General features: G+C 43.7%; 1 protein-coding gene across 2 annotated transcripts in view; it reads left to right on the top strand.

Moving 5' to 3' along the window:
* Positions 1 to 214: 214 nt before the first annotated feature.
* The window catches only part of NUP50 (nucleoporin 50), a 29,358-nt gene continuing 10,155 nt past the window's right edge, over positions 215 to 19,417 (top strand). Inside the window, exons 1-5 of one of the 2 annotated variants that reach the window (XM_070755279.1) lie at positions 215 to 491; positions 4,278 to 4,396; positions 11,566 to 11,649; positions 14,605 to 14,797; positions 17,752 to 18,387. In XM_070755279.1, coding sequence (XP_070611380.1) covers positions 4,328 to 4,396; positions 11,566 to 11,649; positions 14,605 to 14,797; positions 17,752 to 18,387 — 982 coding nt within the window. In that variant the 5' untranslated portion in view covers positions 215 to 491; positions 4,278 to 4,327. The remainder of the gene's footprint in view (positions 492 to 4,277; positions 4,397 to 11,565; positions 11,650 to 14,604; positions 14,798 to 17,751; positions 18,388 to 19,417) is intronic. The other variant, XM_070755282.1, reaches the window with a different exon arrangement.

Here is a 19,417-nt window from a genome sequence, read left to right as displayed (position 1 = left end):
AGTCAAGGTCCCCCCCCCCCCCCCATGATGATGTTCCATATTGATAAGCCGGGCGTATTTCCCACACCTTCGAACACTAGGTGGTCTCCCATCCCGGCAGGAATCCTGTAGTCCCCAGCCTTGCCCCCTTTAAGCCTGGCGGACTTCAACTCCCAGAATTCCCCAGCCAGCTTTCCTGGGAATGAATCAGCAGCTTTGCCGGCTGGGGAATTCTGGGAGTTGAAGTCTGCCAGGCTTACAGTGACTAAGGCGCGTAACGGACAGCGAACGTGCCAAGGCATCCGAGATCCTTACGCGCAGGAAGGACGCAGCGCCCCATCTTTAAAGTCCTCCGCCCGGTTGCCCAGGCGACGGAGGCTGTGCCCCCGCGACGTCCCCGCCTCTCCCTGAGGGCGGGGCGGCGGCGCTTGCCGGAAGCGGAAGCCGCTTGCCGCTCCTCCCGGGGAGCGCCACGGCCAGGAGGAAGCGGTCTGGGCACCGGCCCATCGGCGGTGGGTCTCGCGATCGGGGAGCCACGGGCAGAAACGGCAAAGAGCGCTTGGGGAGGGGTCGGCGACGGCAGGCGTCCCCTTGCGGTGGCCCTTTCAGCGCATCGCCGCCTTGGGAAAGGCGGCCCTGACCGGCAGCAACGAACGGTGGGGGGGGGGGTTGCCCACGGCTTCCCCAGGGGGGGAGCTTCCGGTTCCACCGTGACGGAGCAGCAGGCGGGGAGGGCTAGACTGTCCCAAACAGGAAGCGCCGGGGGTGTGACCCGAGCTTCCTTGAAAAGCGCGGGAATTCGGGCTCGGGCCCTGGTGGAGGCCTTACTTGGGGCCCGATGAGGCCCCGACGCGGTTGCGAGCGGCAGCCGTGTTAAAACACGCGCAGTTTGTACGAGAGTTTTTCATTGCAGGCTTTTGCTGTAGAATAGAGCGGTGTTTCGCCACCTCATCCCCATTAAGATGGCTGGACTTCAAACCCCCCCCCCCCCATAAACTGGCTGAGGAATTCTGGGAGTTGAAGTCCACCCAGGTCAGGTGTAGTATCTTCTATGACATGTGTGGACTTCAACTCCCAGAATTCCTCAGCCAACCCTGCTAGCTCAGGAATCCTGGGAGTTGAAGTCCACCCAGGTCAGGTGTAGTATCTTCTATGACATGTGTGGACTTCAATTCCCAGAATTCCTCAGCCAACCCTGCTAGCTCAGGAATCCTGGGAGTTGAAGTCCACATGTCATAAAAGAGCCAACTTTGCCTACTCCTAAACCAAGTGATGTGGTTGGGAAACATTTAATAGATTGACAGGGTTGGAAGGGATCATGCAGGTCATCTAGTCCAACCCCTGCCCAAGCAGGAGACCTTTATATCTGCCTCTACCTGCATTGGCGCTGAGTAAAGAGAAAGAGAGGAATACAAGCCAATTTCATTGTATACCTGATGTACAATGGCTGTAAAGGCTATTGTTATACTATATTGACTATTATAAGCCGCATTTCAAAACTCAGCTGGCTTGGAAAGATTATGGGGGCTGAAGAGAGGTTAACTGTATTTTTCTCTTCCCAGTATGAATTCTGACTTTATTTCTCCCGCTCTGGAGAGTGTAAGTAGTCTAGTGTTTGAGGAGCTGCCACAAAGAAGGGGTCAAATTATTTTCCAAAGCACCAGGAATGGAAACTAGTCAAGGAGGGAAACAACCTGGAATTTAGGAGAAACGTCCTAACAGAACAATTAACCAGTGTAACAACTTGCCTTCAGAAATCATGGGCACTCCATCACTGGAGGTCTTTAAGAAGAGACTAAACAGTCACTTGTCTAAAATGGTACAGGGCCGTGATGATGAACATATGGCACGCAAAGTCATTTCCCCTGGCATGTGTGGCAGTGCTAAGTCCTCTTCCGGGTTGGCATCCTTGCCTTTTCATCCACGGCATTATGACTTCATAAGTTACCCATCAGAGCTGTGGGCTGACCCAGGCACAGCTTTTGCCTGGTGGGGACTTCTCGGTGGAGGGAAACCGGGAAGAACATTATTTGTATAGGTCAAGTTTTACAAAGAGAAGGCACCTGTGTATTCACTGTTGGGTAGCATCTGTTGGGCCAAAGAGGAAATCCTATCCAGAGTTCCTAATGCCAGGAATAAATGTATAAAACTTGATGACTGTTGGATAAATTTGGGGTTTTTAAAGTGACTGTGGGAAGTCTAATAAAAGGGCCGCTTTGCAGGATGCAAACAAAACAACTTCATGGAAGAATTTGCAAATGAACATGTCCTCCCACTAGTTTCTCTATTTAAAAGTAAACTACGGTTTACTTTTGCTTTTGGAGAAGAATATGTGTGCATCTTTCCAAACAGCACTGGGGTGTGACCATGCATTTTCAGTTCCCTCATATGCAAGAGCTAAGGCATGCACTTAGGGGAAAAGGAATCCTCAATCTGAGTATTGCATTGGCAGTTCTGTGTTAGCAAAAAATTCAGAAGAGAAGGATTTAAGGGTAGTGATTTCTGACAGTCTCAAAATGGGTGAGCAGTGTGTTCGGGCGGTAGGAAAAGCAAGTAGGATGCTTGGCTGCATAGCTAGAGGTTTAACAAGCAGGAAGAGGGAGATTGTGATCCCCTTATATAGAGCGCTGGTGAGACCACATTTGGAATACTGTGTTCAGTTCTGGAGACCTCACCTACAAAAAGATATTGACAAAATTGAACGGGTCCAAAGACGGGCTACAAGAATGGTGGAAGGTCTTAAGCATAAAACGTATCAGGAAAGACTTAATGAACTCAATCTGTATAGTCTGGAGGACAGAAGGAAAAGGGGGGACATGATCGAAACATTTTAATATGTTAAAGGGTTAAATAAGGTCCAGGAGGGAAGTGTTTTTAATAGGAAAGTGAACACAAGAACAAGGGGACACAATCTGAAGTTAGTTGGGGGAAAGATCAAAAGCAACGTGAGAAAATATTATTTTACTGAAAGAGTAGTAGATCCTTGGAACAAACTTCCAGCAGACGTGGTTGGTAAATCCACAGTAACTGAATTTAAACATACCTGGGATAAACATATATCCATTGTAAGATAAAATACAGGAAATAGTATAAGGGCAGACTAGATGGACCATGAGGTCTTTTTCTGCCGTCAGTCTTCTATGTTTCTATGTTTCTATACTTGGAAATTTCATGTGCTGCGCTAGCTTTTTTATTTTGTTTTTAATCTTAAACTCTTTAAGATATGACACTTGCATACATCTCTTATTAGAAACCCAAGAGTCGCTGTGTGAAGATCCAGGCCATCCAGAGTACTTTGGGGCCTTTTTTATAATATCTGTTCATTCAACCAAAGAACATCAAATGTGTACATATAGTGGCAAGGATTAGTTGTAACTTCAACCTGTCAGCAGTGTGCAGTTTGGCTCTCAGGAAGTAACTTAGCCTTCTTTTTTTATTAAAAGACCCAAGATGGACTAGAAACTTCCCAAATTTATATCCTTCATAGCTTTCAGAGAATCAGTGTAGACATCTGAACTAAATTTGCCTCTTCCAACACCCCAATTCTCTGAAGGTGTGAAATTTGAGTAATGCCATTTGGCAGATCATATATATTCTCAGTTACTGTTGTTACTGGCATGTCCCAGTTTTTTCTGAGATATCTCAAAGTAGCTTACAATTTCACATGTAGTATCATTTCTGGCTGGTCAGAAGTGTGGGCAGTTCCTTGAGACTGTATCTTAGTAAATAGGGGTACCTGAAATGTTAGGCAACATTTATTTGTTTCTTTCTTTCTTTATTGATTGATTTATTGATTTGATTTGATTTGTATGCCGCCCCTCTCCATAGACTCGGGGCTGCTAACAACAATGATAAAAACAGCATGTGACAATCCAATAATAAAACAACTAAAAACCCTTATTATAAAACCAAACATACACACACACAAACTTACCATGCATAACTTGTAATGGCCTAGGGGGAAGGAATATCTCAAATCCCCCATGCCTGGCGGTATAAGTGAGTCTTGCGTAGTTTACGAAAGACAGGGAGGGTGGGGGCAGTTCTAATCTCCGGGGGGAGTTGGTTCCAGAGGGCCGGGGCCGCCACAGAGAAGGCTCTTCCCCTGGGGCCCGCCAAACCACATTGTTTAGTCGATGGGACACGGAGAAGGCCAACTCTGTGGGACCTTATCGGTCGCTGGGATTCGTGCGGTAGCAGGCGGTTACTATCTTTGGTTATTAGATCTAATTAATACCTCTTTGGTTATCAGGCTATGAAGGTCCTGATTTTGTCATCCTTTTCCCCCCTAAAACTAGATCTGAAACACAACTAATTGTGGCTTGCTGTGATGCAGTAGTGCTATAAAATGGCTAAGAGAGTGGCAGAAACAGAGCTGAATGACAGAAACTGGGACCAAGAAGAAGAAACGGAGGAGGTAAACAAGGATTGCTTTTATTAACTTAGAGCAGGGGTCTCCAAACACTGTAACTTTAAGACTTGTGGACTTCAACTCCCAGAATTCCCGGTAATTCTGGGAGCTGGATTTCCACAAGTCTTAAAGTGACCCTGTTTGGAGACCCCTGACTTTTTCTTTTAAAAAAAAAAATATTTTATTGATTTTTTAAAATTTTTACAAAAAGAAAAAACATAAATTTGAAAACATAAATGTATGTACCATCACCAAACAAAATAATATGTCCCTCCACCGGGGAAGATTCAATTCTATATCTTTCATTTACCTCAGCTCCGGGTTACATTGCTCATTCTTTATAGAGTGATTGAATTTTGTTTTTTACATTTGCATCGCTTACTAATATGAATATATGATTTTTAACCTTTTCCCACCGCCTCATTGTTGCTGCTAATTTCTCTTCATTATACAGTGATCCCTCGAGTTTCGCGATCTCGATCTTCGCGAAACGCTATATCGCGATTTTTAAAAAAATATTAATTTAAAAAAAAACCACTTCCGGGTTTGGCTTCGGGAGTCAGCTGGGAAGCGGCGCGGCTGTTTTAAAAGGTCGCAGCCGGCCTGGGGGGCTTCCCAGCACCCCCCCCGAACCCCCAACCTGGGTCTTCCCGGCCGCCCACGCAAAGGGGAAACCCCGGCTCCTCGCTGATGCCCGCCGTTCGCCCGCCCGCCAGCAAGAGGGGGAAGACCCAGGGAAGGTTCCTTCGGCCGCCCAGCAGCTGATCTGCTCGGTAGCGCAGCAGCAGCAAGGAGCCGAATCGGGGTTTCCCCTTTGCGTGGGCGGCGGGGAACGCAAACTCCACCATCTACGCATGCGCGGCCATAGAAAAAAGGGTGCGCATGCGCAGATGGTGTTTTTACTTCCGCAACCTTACATCGCGAAAAATCGATTATCGCGATGGGTCTTGGAACGGAACCCTCGCGATAATAGAGGGATCACTGTACTTATGTAATCTAATTTCCATAATTTCGTAGTGAATGTGATCCACCATGTACCTGCACCAATTTGTTATCGTCCATTTGTTAGCATCTTTCCACCCGAGCACTATAGTTGCTTGGGCACTTTCTATTGCTGCAATTTTAATTTCTTCATATTGTTTTAGCTCAATATTTTTTATCAATAATGCTTCTTCCTTGGTTAGTTTCCAGTCACTGTTCTGTCTGGGTCACTCCAGAAGCCAATACCAACCCAAAAAGACACACTAGTAAAAGGCAAAGGCAGTTTATATAATTCAAGGAAAACACAGGTAACAGAAAATGTCCTTACAAACAGGAAAAACGCTGGAACGTCAAATATATACACGAAGGGAATAGTCCATGAAGCAATACCAGATTCTTGCTGCCAAGACGAAGCTGTAGATAGCAAACAGACGCCTCCCACGAGTCTTCCAGACTGCGAGGCCACAAGCCAAGATCAGAGACGCTGAGAATCAAAACAGGTCACCGCAACTCCAACTGATAACACTGCACATGGCTTCAAGGCCTTGCCTGCCTTTTAAACCCTGCTGATAAGGACCACACCCAAACCCAGCTGTGTCTAATTCAATGGTGATAATATTTCTTTAACTGCTCCTTTCGTTGCTCTGAACGTCTCTGTCTCATGTCAATGACAGCTTGTGCGTCATCACCTAATGACTCCAAGCTACTGGCTGGGGAGAGCCCCCCCCCCCCCCCCCGGGGGCTCTCATGCTGTTCTCCTTCATCCCATTCCTGACTCTCCTCTCCCCCGTCCGACTGTTCAGCCCCCTCCTCTGCGCTGTCATCCTCCTCCGGGCATGGAGCCAGCAGAGACACAGCTGGTCCCTGAGCAGCCTCAGGCTGAATCACAACAGTCACTATTCGTAATTTTATTCACTTCCGTTTGTATTTCCTTCCAAAATTTTTGGACTTTACTGCATTCCGAAAACATATGCATAAATACTCCTTTTTCCTTACATCCATGCCAACAATTTCCTTTCATCGTCGTTTGAAAGTGTGCTAGTTATACTGGTGTATAATACCATTTATGTAAAAATTTTCTTCTCATCTCTCTTATCCCCTGACTTAGAGCAACAGTATGTGAAGTACACAAATGTATGTCGCCATATTTTTGGCATGTGCAAATAAAATTCTTTTGCCAAATTGGGAAGGTAATGGGCCAGTCTTTCCAGCCTTTCTTCAGTGTACCAAGAGTCAAGACCAAAACAGTCACAGAGAAACATCTGTTTTACATAACTTTTCTCTATATGAAAAGTATGGGGTTACCAGTGTATTGGTGGTGGTTGTATTAAAATTGCCTTGTGTAATTGAAACCAGATGTGAACTCATGCAGACTCTATTGGTAATACATGCCAGTTATAACTGGGGTCATGGTACTTTGGACTTCTCTGTTTTCATCCTGATGATACAGCAACAGCTTCTTTAAACTTCATTGTCTGCCCCTAATGGGGCCTCAATAATGAGGGAATCAAGCCAAAAAAGTACAGTATTTTTCGAAGTATAAAACACACCTTAGTTTTGGTGGAGGATAAGGTAAAAAGGCCTTTGTCTCCCAGCAATTTGCCAAGCAGCAGAGATGATTTATTATTATTATTATTATTATTATTATTATTATTATTATTATTATTATATTTGTATGCCACCCCTTTCCATAGATATTATTATTATTATTAATTAGATTTGTATGCCGCCCCTTTCCATTATTATTATTATTATTATTATTATTATTATTATTATTATTATTTATTAGGTTTGTATGCCGCCCCTCTCCGTAGAATCGGGGCGGCTCACAACAGTGACAAAAACAATATATAATGACAAATCTAATAGTTAGAATCTAAAATAACAATAGTACATTTAAAAAGTCTAAAAAGCAAGGAACCCCAATATATAAAAACATACATACAGTCATATCATGCACAAAAACTACATAGGCAGGGGGAGATGTCTCAGTTCCCCTGGCGGCAGTGGTGGGTTTTAAGAAGCTTACGAAAGGCAAGGAGGGTGGGGGCAGTTCTGATCTCTGGAGGGAGCTGATTCCAGAGGGTCGGAGCCGCCACAGAGAAGGCTCTTCCCCTGGGTCCCGCCAGTATGCTATGTATTTTGTGGATGTGTGTCTCATTGTAGAAATAGCAAAGAATTGAAATAGTGTACATTATGGCAGTATATAAATGCTAGCAATTTTTCTTAAATCTGGTCACACTAACTCCTGATTATTTAAATACATTTACTCCAAACACGACTAAGTCGGGGTTTAACTCAGCTGCCTTATTTTAATACTAAAACAGGACACTGTTACATTTCAAATTATATTCTTACAGATCTTTAAAATTGATGTGGGTTTCTGGCTTTCAAAATTCCATTTTCCTCTGAGGGGAAAATTGTTGATTCCTTTCCTCCCTCTGTTATGGAGAAAGTTTTATCATTCTACATCAGAGGTCTCCAACCTTGGCAACTTTAAGACTTGTGGACTTCAATTCCCAGAATTCCTCAGCCAGCTTTGCTGATTTGAAGTCCATGAGTCTTAAAGTTGCCAAGGTTGGAGACCCCTGGTCTACATCACTGTTTCTCAACCTTGACAACCTGAAGATGTGTGGACTCCAACTCCCAAAATGCCCCAGTCAGTTTGTTGGCATGGATATTCTGGGAGAGTCCATACATCTTTAAATCGCCATGCTTGAGAAAGGCTGGTTTATATCATGTGACTTTCTGTCCAAATTACTATCATGTTTATAAGCAAAATCTGTGAGTGTGGTGCAGCATGGAGATGTTGGATTGGCCCTGTTCCAGTTCTCTTTCAGCCAAGGATCCCTGTTTTTAGACAGAACTACCCATCCTCTCCTCCTCAATCCAATCCGCCTACCAGTTGCTATACAAAAATAATTAGAATTCAAATCACTGCATTCCACTTAGAGCTTTGAATGTACCGATAGTTTACTGCAGTTTACTGTTTCCACTGCAGTTTAATGTTTCCAAATGTAAAATAATGCACTTGGGGAAAAGGAATCCTCAATCTGAGTATTGTATTGGCAGTTCTGTGTTAGCAAAAACTTCAGAAGAAAAAGATTTAGGGGGGTAGTGGTTTCTGACAGTCTCAAAATGGGTGAACAGTGCAGTCAGGCGGTAGGGAAAGCAAGTAGGATGCTTGGCTGCTTAGCTAGAGGTATAACAAGCAGGAAGAGGGAGATTATGATCCCGCTATATAGAGTGCTGGTGAGACCACATTTGGAATACAGTGTTCAGTTCTGGAGACCTCACCTACAAAAAGATATTGACAAAATTGAACGGGTCCAAAGACGGGCTACAAGAATGGTAGAAGGTCTTAAGCATAAAACGTATCAGGAAAGACTTAATGAACTCAATCTCTATAGTCTGGAGGACAGAAGGAAAAGGGGGGACATGATCAAAACATTTAAACATGTTAAAGGGTTAAATAAGGTCCAGGAGAGAAGTGTTTTTAATAGGAAAGTGAACACAAGAACAAGGAGACACAATCTGAAGTTAGTTGGGGGAAAGATCAAAAGCAACATGAGAAAATATTATTTTACTGAAAGAGTAGTAGATCCTTGGAACAAACTTCCAGCAGACGTGGTAGATAAATCCGCAGTAACTGAATTTAAACATGCCTGGGATAAACATATATCCATTGTAAGATAAAATACAGAAAATAGTATAAGGGCAGACTAGATGGACCATGAGGTCTTTTTCTGCCGTCAGACTTCTATGTTTCTATGATAGTCCCCAAGGCGATGTCTCTTCATTTAACGATAGTACAATTAACGATAGTTCAAAATTATAACTTGGGACTTACAAACCTGTACTCACATTTGCGACTGTCACACCGCCCCTGCAGTCACGTGATCACAGTTGAGGCGCCTGACAACTGGCTCACAATTACAACTGGTTGCAGCATCTCAATAGCTACACAATGGCAATTTGCAACCCTTTTTACCAAGTTCTAGCAAAATCTACCCACTGTACAAATTGTCGTAAATTTGGGTTCAGATTGACTTACAACCCCAAGGATTTACAATAGAAATTCAGATCTCAGTTGTAGTTTAACCTATATGTTGGGTTTTATATATATTGTATGTACAGAAAAAAAAGGAAGTAATTCCGTAATAAAAACTAACATAAATGTTAGAATCTCTTACAGCAGAGGTCCCCAACCTTTTTTGCACCAGGGACCGGCTTTCAGCTAGACCAGTTTTCCATGGCCCGGTGGGGGGGGGGGGAGCTAGCTGTCAGCGGCGCCGTAAAAGGGGCGATCAAGAGAGGAATGGGTGAATGAATGGACGGAGGGTGGGAAGGAAGGAAGGAAAGAGGGAAGGTACAGGAAGAGAAGAAGGGTGCAAAGAAGCAAAGAAAGGTGTGAAAGGGGAGAGTAAGAGAGGAAGGAGTGAAAGAAGGGAATGAGGGAGGAAAGAAGGGAGGAAGGAAAAGGAAAGCAAGAAATGGAGGGAGGAAAGGAAGGGAGGAAAGGAAGGAAGGAAGGAAGAAAGAAGGAAAGAGGGAAGGGACAGGAACAGAGGAAGGAAACTTATGAAAGGGGAGAGTAAGAGAGGAAGGACTGGAGGGAGGGAGGGAAGAAGGTAGGAAGGAGAAAGAAAAGAAATAGAGGAAGGAAAGGTAAAAGAGAGAAAGAAAAAGAGCAAGAAAGAAAGAAAGAAAGAGAAAGAAAGAAAGAAAGGCAACTTCAAAGAAAGGCTCACTGAGCATCTCTCACTCTCTCTCTCTTTCTATCCCTCTTTCTTTCTTTCTCTTCCTTTCTCTCCTCTTCCTTTCTCTCCTCTTTCTCTCCCCCCTCTCTCCCCCTTTCCCTCTCTCTTTCTCTCTCCCTCTCTTGCTATCTCTCCCCCCTTTCCCTCTCTTTCTCCCTCTCTTTCTCTCTCTCCCCCCTCTCTCTTTCTCTCTCTCCCCCTCTTTCTCTCTCTTCTTCTCACTTTCTCTCTCTTGTTTTCTTTCTGTCTCTTTTGCTTTCTCTCTCTCTCACTCTTTCTCTCTTGTTTTGTTTCTCACGCTTTCTCTCTCTTGTTCTCTCTCTCTTGCTATCTCTTTCTCTCCCCCCCTTTCTCTCACTCTCTCTTTCTCACTTTCTCTCTATCTTGCTGTCTGTTGCTTTCACTCACTCTCGTTCTCTCTCCGTTCTTCTCAGCGGTGACGCGCGCACGCCCTGCCCGCCTCACATTTGCCGAGAGGACTTTCGCCCCGGGCTCTCAGCAAGGGGGTTTGCATGAGAGGCGGGGCCGGCGGAAGGTGATATTCAATGTCGGGGGCGCACGGGCGGTTTTGCGCGCGCTCCCTATCTCCCTGCTAGCCCACTCGGAATACGTATTCAAAATAAGAAAAGCCTTTGCCGGCGAAGGCTTTTCTTATTTTGAATACAGTATTCCGAGTGGGCTAGCAGGGAGATAGGGAGCGCGCGCAAAACCGCCCGTGCGCCCCCGACATTGAATATCACCTTCCGCCGGCCCCGCCTCTCATGCAGCCCCCTTGCTGAGAGCCCGGGGCGAAAGTCCTCTCGGCAAATGTGAGGCGGGCAGGGCGTGCGTTCCGGGTGCGGGAGGAGCTGCGGTGAAAGGCAGGAGGTGGCAGAGGAGCAGAGGGGGCAAATCGGGCGGGCGGTGGGCAGCGCGGAAAGGCCGAGGGGGCCCTGGCGCCGCGGACCGGCTGAAAACCCCCAACGGCCCGGTCCCGGTCCGCGGACCGGCGGTTGGAGACCCCTGTCTTACAGGACATCCTTGTTATCTATAAATAGAAATAATTACGGTTTTTCTGAAAGCAATTTAATGATTTTTAAAGTGCATTGGATAAATTGCAATGAATATGCTTCTTAAAAATAATGACTAATTTGAGGGGAATCTGTCAGTTGACATCTTTTGGGAAATATTTATGGAAAACATGTTCTAAATATTTTGAACAAGTCAGTGAGCAACTATGATACCCAGAAATGATTCACAAGTAAATATCCACTGTGATGTTATAAAATCTGAATATGCCAAGCAATTGCATATTGCAATACGATGTTGAACCTTGTGGTGGTAATAGTGGATAGTTACGGCAAAGAGCTGGAGTAAGTAAATGGGTTTTGCTGGGATTTGTTTTTTCAGACTATTTTCGTTTTGTTTCTCTAAAAATTTAAACATTCTCTGCAGGTAGGAACTTTCTCATTGGCCAGTGAGGAAGTTTTGAAAAACAGAGCAATTAAGAAGGCAAGGCGTAGAAATGTGACGACAGAGGTATATATACATATATATATTTATCATTTTAAAATAACTTTTCTGCTAATTTGTCTAATTCCTAAAAGATTTGTTACTAACTCCTAGGATATATACACAGAACTTTTACCTAAATACTCAGACTAACATACTCAGACTAATATATAATTGAATTTCTTTTAAATTTTTGATGCAAAATGTCATTTGTAATTCTAAAAGATTCATAATGCATGAAATGTCTCAATGGGGGAGCATTTGAAGAAGATAAGAATTCTGGAAGATTTTCATATTTCTAGTTATTCTTTTTCTAACAGCTGGTGAAAAGAGAAGGGTTTTTTTGTGGTTAGATTCAACTATTAAAAAAGTTAGTTTTTCACTGTATGGTTCCTTTACCCTAAATAATAATAAAGGAAATTGAATCCCAGTCTTTTGACTATCTCACCCCGAAAAAGAGTGAATTACGTTGGTAAACACTTGTATATTTTATTATTTATTATTATTATTATTATTATTATTATTATTATTATTATTATTATTATTTATTAGATTTGTATGCTGCCTGTCTCCGAAGACTTGGGGCGGCTCGCAGCAATAATAAAAACAATGTAAAATGACAAATCTAATATATTTTAAAAATATCTAAAACTCCTTATTTAAAAACAAAACATACACACAAACATACCATACATAAATAATATAGGCCTGGGGAAGATGTCTCAATTCCCCCATGCCTGACGGCAGAGGTGAGTTTTAAGAAGTTTACGAAAGGCAAGGAGGGTGGGGGCAACCCTAATTTCCGGGGGGAGCTGGTTCCAGAGGGTCGGGGCTGCCACAGAGAAGGCTCTTCCCCTGGGTCCTGCCAGACGACATTGTTTAGTCGACAGGACCTGGAGAAGGCCAACTCTGTGGGACCTAACTGGTCGCTGGGATTTGTGCGGCAGAAGGCAGTCCCGGAGATATTTAATAGTAAAAACCTACCAAAGTTGGCAGAATGCAATATTGTACTTTCTTCAGGATACTGTTAATTCCAACTACTGTATTGTTTTGGAGTATAAGCCGCACCTTAGTTTTGGGGGAGGAAAATTTGGGGGGGGGGGATTCTGCCTATGAGATATTCATCTGACTAGTCCTTTGTCTGGTCAGCTTCAGCGCATTAGTTTGCTGGTTTTGAGTTCACATGCTTGCTTTTTATCCCCTGGCTGGGGATAAAAAACTGTTTCTAAAACACTTCACTTCTCTCTCTCTTCAGAGAGAGAAACAACGAGAAAACCAGACAAACACAAAAGATGGTTTCATTCGTTAGCATCTTGTTTGTTCTGCCGGCGTGTCTTAACTGCCCGTAATTACAGGGTAATTAGTCCAGGAAGACACACACCATACCATAAAAGGAAAACCCAAAAGTTTTTATAAACAGAAAAACAGAAACAGCTCCCTTTTTAAATGTCAAAGGGATTTTCTGGTACACACAAGGCACAGGTTAAATGCAGTTCAATTGCTCACCCAATAACTGGGAAATTGAGTCCAATTCTAAAGTCCAGAGAGTCCACACACCCAATCCTGAAGAGCAAAAACTACGATCTTGACAAAACAATGAATCAGATAAACTGCCATGAGGCTAAAACACCAGGCTGCACTTTTATCTGAAGCACTAATTACAGCAGCCCCACCCAACCACAGGTGGCCTCATTTTCTCTTGTAATAACCCTTCAGTTGTTGTCTCCTATGCATCACTCTACACATGCGTGGATGTGTCATTAATTCTTGTTCAGAATCCAAGAATGATACAGATGATTGATCTCCTCCTGGGCTGTCTGCCAAACTCCCCTCTTCTCTGTCATTCACACTTCCTTGGTCAGAGGAGACTTTGTCGGCAGATTCTACTGGGAGCAAAACAGGCCTGCGGCATGTGGATGTCTCCTCCACCTCCACATTCCTTGGGGCAGGAGCTGGGCCAGAGCCAACCACAACACTATATATATTCTCCCTATAATATGAAATGTAATATTACAAAACAAATACTCAAAAGATATTGTCAATTCTCTGTATACTCCAAATTTTTTTGCATTACGATATATTCATTTGTTTACCTTTTTACATCCTTTTCATCCCTTGGACCCTTTCCCCCCATTTCCCCTCCCTTTTTTTTGTAAAACTCAATAAACTATTTAAAAGAAAAATAAAAAAAAATATCTGGGGTTTGCTGCAAATGCAACCATCATGAAAAAAAATTAGATTAGATTTAGATTAGATTTATTGGATTTATATGCCGCCCCTCTCCGCAAACTCGGGGCGGCTCACAACAAGGTAAAAAGAATACATAATAACAAATCCAATACCCACCAATCCAATTACAATTTAAGCTAAAGAATTCATAAAAAACAACCCCAGAATATTAAAAAATAAGCACACAATCAATCTAACACCAAAACAACATGGGCAAGGGGGAAATGTTTCAGTTCCCCCATGCCTGACGGCAGAGGTGGGTTTTAAGGAGTTTGTGAAAGGCAAGAAGGGTAGGGGCAATCCTAATCTCAGGGGGGAGCTGGTTCCAGAGGGTCGGAGCCGCCACAGAGAAGGCTCTTCCCCTGGGTCCCGCCAGGCGGCATTGTTTAGTTGACGGGACCCGGAGAAAGCCAACTCTGTGGGACCGAACCGGTCGCTGGGATTCGTGCGGCAGAAGGCGGTCCCGAAGGTATTCTGGTCCGGTGCCATGAAGGGCTTTATAAGTCATAACCAACACTTTGAATTGTGACCGGAAACTGATCGGCAACCAATGCAGACTGCGGAGTGTTGGAGTAATATGGGCATACTTAGAGAAGCCCATAATTGCTCTCGCAGCTGCATTCTGCACGATCTGAAGTTTCCGAACACTTTTCAAATTGTAAGAAAATCCTAAGCCTTCTGAATATGCAGAGGATGGCCTTCTAATCTTGAGAAACGCAGAGTAGGGTAACTTATTCCTGTTCTTTTTTTCAGCCAGAAGGTGGCGGAGCTTTTAAGGGATTTAAAGGTTTCGTTCTGCCCTCTGGGACCGGTGGTTTTACTAGTTTCGGGAATGGCTCTGGAACAAAACCTTTCGGTGGTTTATCCAATGGCGGAAGCAGCTCCAGTAGTATTCCACACAGTGCTTCGCTCTCCAGCTTAAAGACGACTTCGGAAGCTTCATTTAGTAAGTTCATTCTTTTTCTTTTCTGGGGAGAAATAATCTTAATATCTTCCAATGAAAATGGTTTTTTTTTTTAATGTTCTGTGGTTTTAAAAGAAAGTATTGTGTTGAGCTTGGGTCCCCTGACGAGAAAGCTGCATTTAATCTAGAGGCGTAAAAGTATTTTTTTTAAAAACATAAATCCAGTACAGGTAGTCCTTGTTGATAATTTCCATTGTGAACCAGGAAGTTGTTAAGTCAGTGATGGTGAACCTTTTTTCCCTCGTGTGCCAAAAGAATGTGCGCATACACTATTTATTTATTTATTTACTTACTTACTTACTTACTTACTTACTTACTTACTTACTTACTTACTTACTTACTTACTTACTTATTAGATTTGTATGCCGCCCCTCTCCGTAGACTCGGGGCGGCTAACAACAATAATAAAAACAGCACATAACAAATCTAATAATTAAAGTACTAAAAACCCTTATTAAAAACCAAACATACACACACAAACATACCATGCATAAATTGTATAGGCCTAGGGGGAAGGTATATCTCAGTTCCCCCATGCCTGATGACAGAGGTGGGTTTTAAGGAGCTTACGAAAGGCAAGGAAGGTGGGGACAATTCTGATCTCTGGGGGGAGTTGGCTCCAGAGGGCCGGGGCCGCCACAGAGAAGGCTCTTCCGATTGTGAGTGCCCACACTTATAATTCAATGCCTTCCCCCACCCTCTTAAGGCCCTCTGCAAGCTGGAAACGGCCTGTTTCCCAAATTCTGATGGGCCCAGTAGGCTCGTGTTTCACCCTCCCAGACTCCAAAGGCCTCCCTGGAGCCTGCGGAGGGTTAAAATGCCCTCCCCATCCTCCCTGGAGGCTCTCTGGAAGACAAAAACGCCCTCCCAGTGCCGCTGCGCGAGCCAAAAATCAGCTGACCAGCGCACACATGCATATTGGGGCTGAGCTAGGGCAACGGCTTGTATGCCAGCAGATAGGGCTCCGCATGCTACCTGTGGCACCCATGCCATAAGTTCACCATCACTGTGTTACGTCAATCATACAACCAGTAATGGGCTGCACACAATGGGGTTAGGAAGTTTATGCACTATTTCTTGAATACTTCATAGTTTTTTTTATTGTCCTTTCTCTAGTTCCTTAGTATGATCCTTAATTACTTTTAAAATAAGAAGTAATTAAATAGTACAATTTTACCCATAAACACTTCATATTAATCATTATCTAGAACTGATGTTTTAAAGCAGTGTTTCCCAACCTTGGCAATATGAAGGTGTTTGGACTTCAACTCCCAGAATTCCCCAGCCAGCAAATGCTGGCTGGGGAATTCTGGGAGTTGAAGTCCAAATATCTTCAAGTTGCCAAGGTTGGGTGTTCTGCCGGCGTGTCTCAATCGCCCATAATTACAAGGTAATTAGTCCAGGAAGACACACACCACACGATAAAAGGAAAACCCAAAAGTTTTTATAAACAGAAAAACAAACAGCTCCCTTTTTAAATGTCAAAGGGATTTTCTGGTACACACAAGGCACAGGTTAAATGCAGTCCAATTGCTCACCGAATAACTTGGAAATTGAGTCCAATTCTAAAGTGCAGAGAGTCCACACACCCAATCCTGAACAGCAAAAACCACAATCTTGACGAAACAATATAGATAAAAGCACAAAGCTTATACAAGCACGAAGCTTAAACACGACTCCCCCATCTCTCAGGCAAAAGTAAAGGAAGTGACCGAGCAGAATAATGAGCTTTTATAGCTTCAATGAGGAAGTGACGAAACAGCCTTGAATATTAACTCTTCAAGTACAAGTTAACCCTTTTAAGTGCACATTAACTCTTTAAGTACAAGTTTGGTACAAGTGTACAATGTGCAGTTTACAATGGCAATCCCTAACAACCATGTACCCTGTACTAACAGTTACCCTAGAGACACATGGACATTTTCCGTGGCCTCTTTGGTCTCAATATGCATATTGATCTTGTTTAAAATAAATGGTTTTTTCTCCTTTTATTATCTTGGACTCCTGGAATTTTTTCTTACCGTGATTCTCCACAAAGGTGGTTTGTAATTGTAGCCCTTGGATATAAATATAAATATATATATATATATATGTATATATTTGTTTTCGTAGATTTTCACGGGTACAGGTATGACGGTCTTGGTATATTCGGGTTTCTTCCCGTGTAGGATTTGGAAATTTCTGGTGACGTTTCGATGAGGTCCCACTCATCATCTTATATATATATTTTATGTTGGATCACCCTGGTATATTGAAGGAACGTCACAGCTCCTTTTTGCCTCTAGGCCCAACCCAGGACCATTTCAAGGCAGTTAATTTATTTATAGCCGACAACTATATTCTGTATGTGTCAAATGTTTTTTTAGCTGGAATTTTAAAATTAAGGGAGATTAGGATGGTCCCATTTCGGCCTTGTTCTGGCCTCATCAGCTAGTAAGGAAGGGTGTGGCTAGCTGATGAGGCCAGAACAAGGCCGAAATGGGACCATCCTAGTCTCCCTTAATTTTAAAATTCCAGCTAAAAAAACATTTGACATATATATATATATATATATTCAATTTTTATGCCGCCCTTTTCCTTAGACTCAGGGCGGCTTACAACATGTTAGCAATAGCACTTTTTTAATAGAGTTAGGCTATTGCCCCCACAATCTGGGTCCTCATTTTACCCACCTTGGAAGGATGGAAGGCTGAGTCAACCTTGAGCCGGTGATGAGATTTGAACTGCTGAACTACAGCTAGCAGTTAGCTGAAGTAGCCTGCAGTTCTGCACTCTAACTACTGCATCACCCCACCCCAATCTACTGAAGCTAATAATAATAATTTAACAATAATAATGACAATGTGACAATGTAACAAATCTAATATTTAAAAGAAAGCATCTAAAAACCCATCATTTAAAAACCATACAACACAAGATATTTCCTTCTCCTTCAGGTTCTGCGGCCTCCAGTGGCTCAGCAAATAAAGTTGCGGCTGAGAAGGCCTCTTCACACGCGGAAGCCAACGGCGAGAATCCGGAGCCCTCGTCCCCTGGGCTCACTCAGAGCAAAGCCTGCAACTCGAAGAGCTACCATAAACAATTGGCCGCCCTCAATTGTTCTGTACGGGACTGGATAGTCAAACATGTGAATGCCAACCCACTCTGTGACCTGACCCCCATCTTCCATGACTATGAGAAATACTTGGCTGACATAGAACGGCAGGGCCTTGCTAGCAACAGCCCCGGAAGCAGCGGCAAAGCCACCGAAGCTCAGCCCCGCCCTGCGTTTGGGAAAACGACCCTCCCGCAGGGCTCCACGTTTTTGTTCAACAGCAGCAAATCGGAGGAGACCCTCGGGAAGAGAAAGGAGTTGGAAACGAAAGTAGAACTCAAGCCGGCAGCTGCCTCCACCACCACTTTGTTCAGTTTTGGCAAAAGCGACAAATCCGGCCTGAGTCCAGGGGCGGCAGGGTCTGGATTCTCGTTTTCCCCTGGGAATGGAGGTTTGTTTGGCAAAGACGCGAGCCAGGCCAAAGCGGCTTCTTCCTTTTCCAATAGTGCATTAGACGCCCCCGCTGGCAACGCACAAAGTAAGTACGGTGTTGTTTTGTTTTATAGACTGAGAAACGGTGTGATCCCATTTAACTCTCTGGTGGTCTGTCCCCATTCATTTATTTATTTATTTATTAGATTTGTATGCCCCCCCTCTCCGTAGACTCGGGGCGGCTCACAACAATAACAAGAACAATGTAAAAAACAAATCTAATAATTTAAAAAACACTTAAAAACCCCATTATTAAAAGCAAACACACACACAAACATTCCATGTATAAACTGTATAGGCCCGGGGCAGATGTGTCAGTTCCCCCATGCCTGACGGCAGAGATGGGTCTTAAGAACTTTACGAAAGGCAAGGAGGGTGGGGGCAGTTCTAATCTCCGGGGGGAGCTGGTTCCAGAGGGTCGGGGCCGCCACAGAGAAGGTTCTTCACCTGGGTCCCGCTAAACGACATTGTTTAGTCGACGGGGCCCGGAGAAGGCCAACTCTGTGGGACCTAACCGGTCGCTGGGATTCGTGCGGCAGAAGGCGGTCCCGGAGGTATTCTGGTCCGATGCCATGGCAGAGTGCCTGTCACAAGATTTGTTTGGGGGAATGGACCATCAAGATTGACAAATGGTGTGATCCCATTTAGATCGAAACATTTAAATATGTTAAAGGGTTAAATAAGGTCCAGGAGGGAAGTGTTTTTAATAGGAAAGTGAACACAAGAACAAGGGGACACAATCTGAAGTTAGTTGGGGGAAAGATCAAAAGCAACGTGAGAAAATATTATTTCCCTGAAAGAGTAGTAGATCCTTGGAACAAACTTCCAGCAGACGTGGTTGGTAAATCCACAGTAACTGAATTTAAACATGCCTGGGATAAACATATATCCATTGTAAGATAAAATACAGGAAATAGTATAAGGGCAGACTGGATGGAGCATGAGGTCTTTTTCTGCCGTCAGTCTTCTATGTTTCTAAATCTCTGGTGATCAGTCCCCATTCATGTTGCAGAGTGCCTGTCACAAGATTTGTTTGGGGGAACCATCAAGATTGACAAATTCACTACATTTTGTTT

This window comes from Erythrolamprus reginae, chromosome 6, assembly GCF_031021105.1.
Source record: "Erythrolamprus reginae isolate rEryReg1 chromosome 6, rEryReg1.hap1, whole genome shotgun sequence".
Classification (NCBI taxonomy): Eukaryota; Metazoa; Chordata; class Lepidosauria; order Squamata; family Dipsadidae; genus Erythrolamprus; species Erythrolamprus reginae.
The sequence above is the reverse complement of the archived record's forward strand: the minus strand, read 5'-3'. Positions and strand labels throughout refer to the sequence as shown.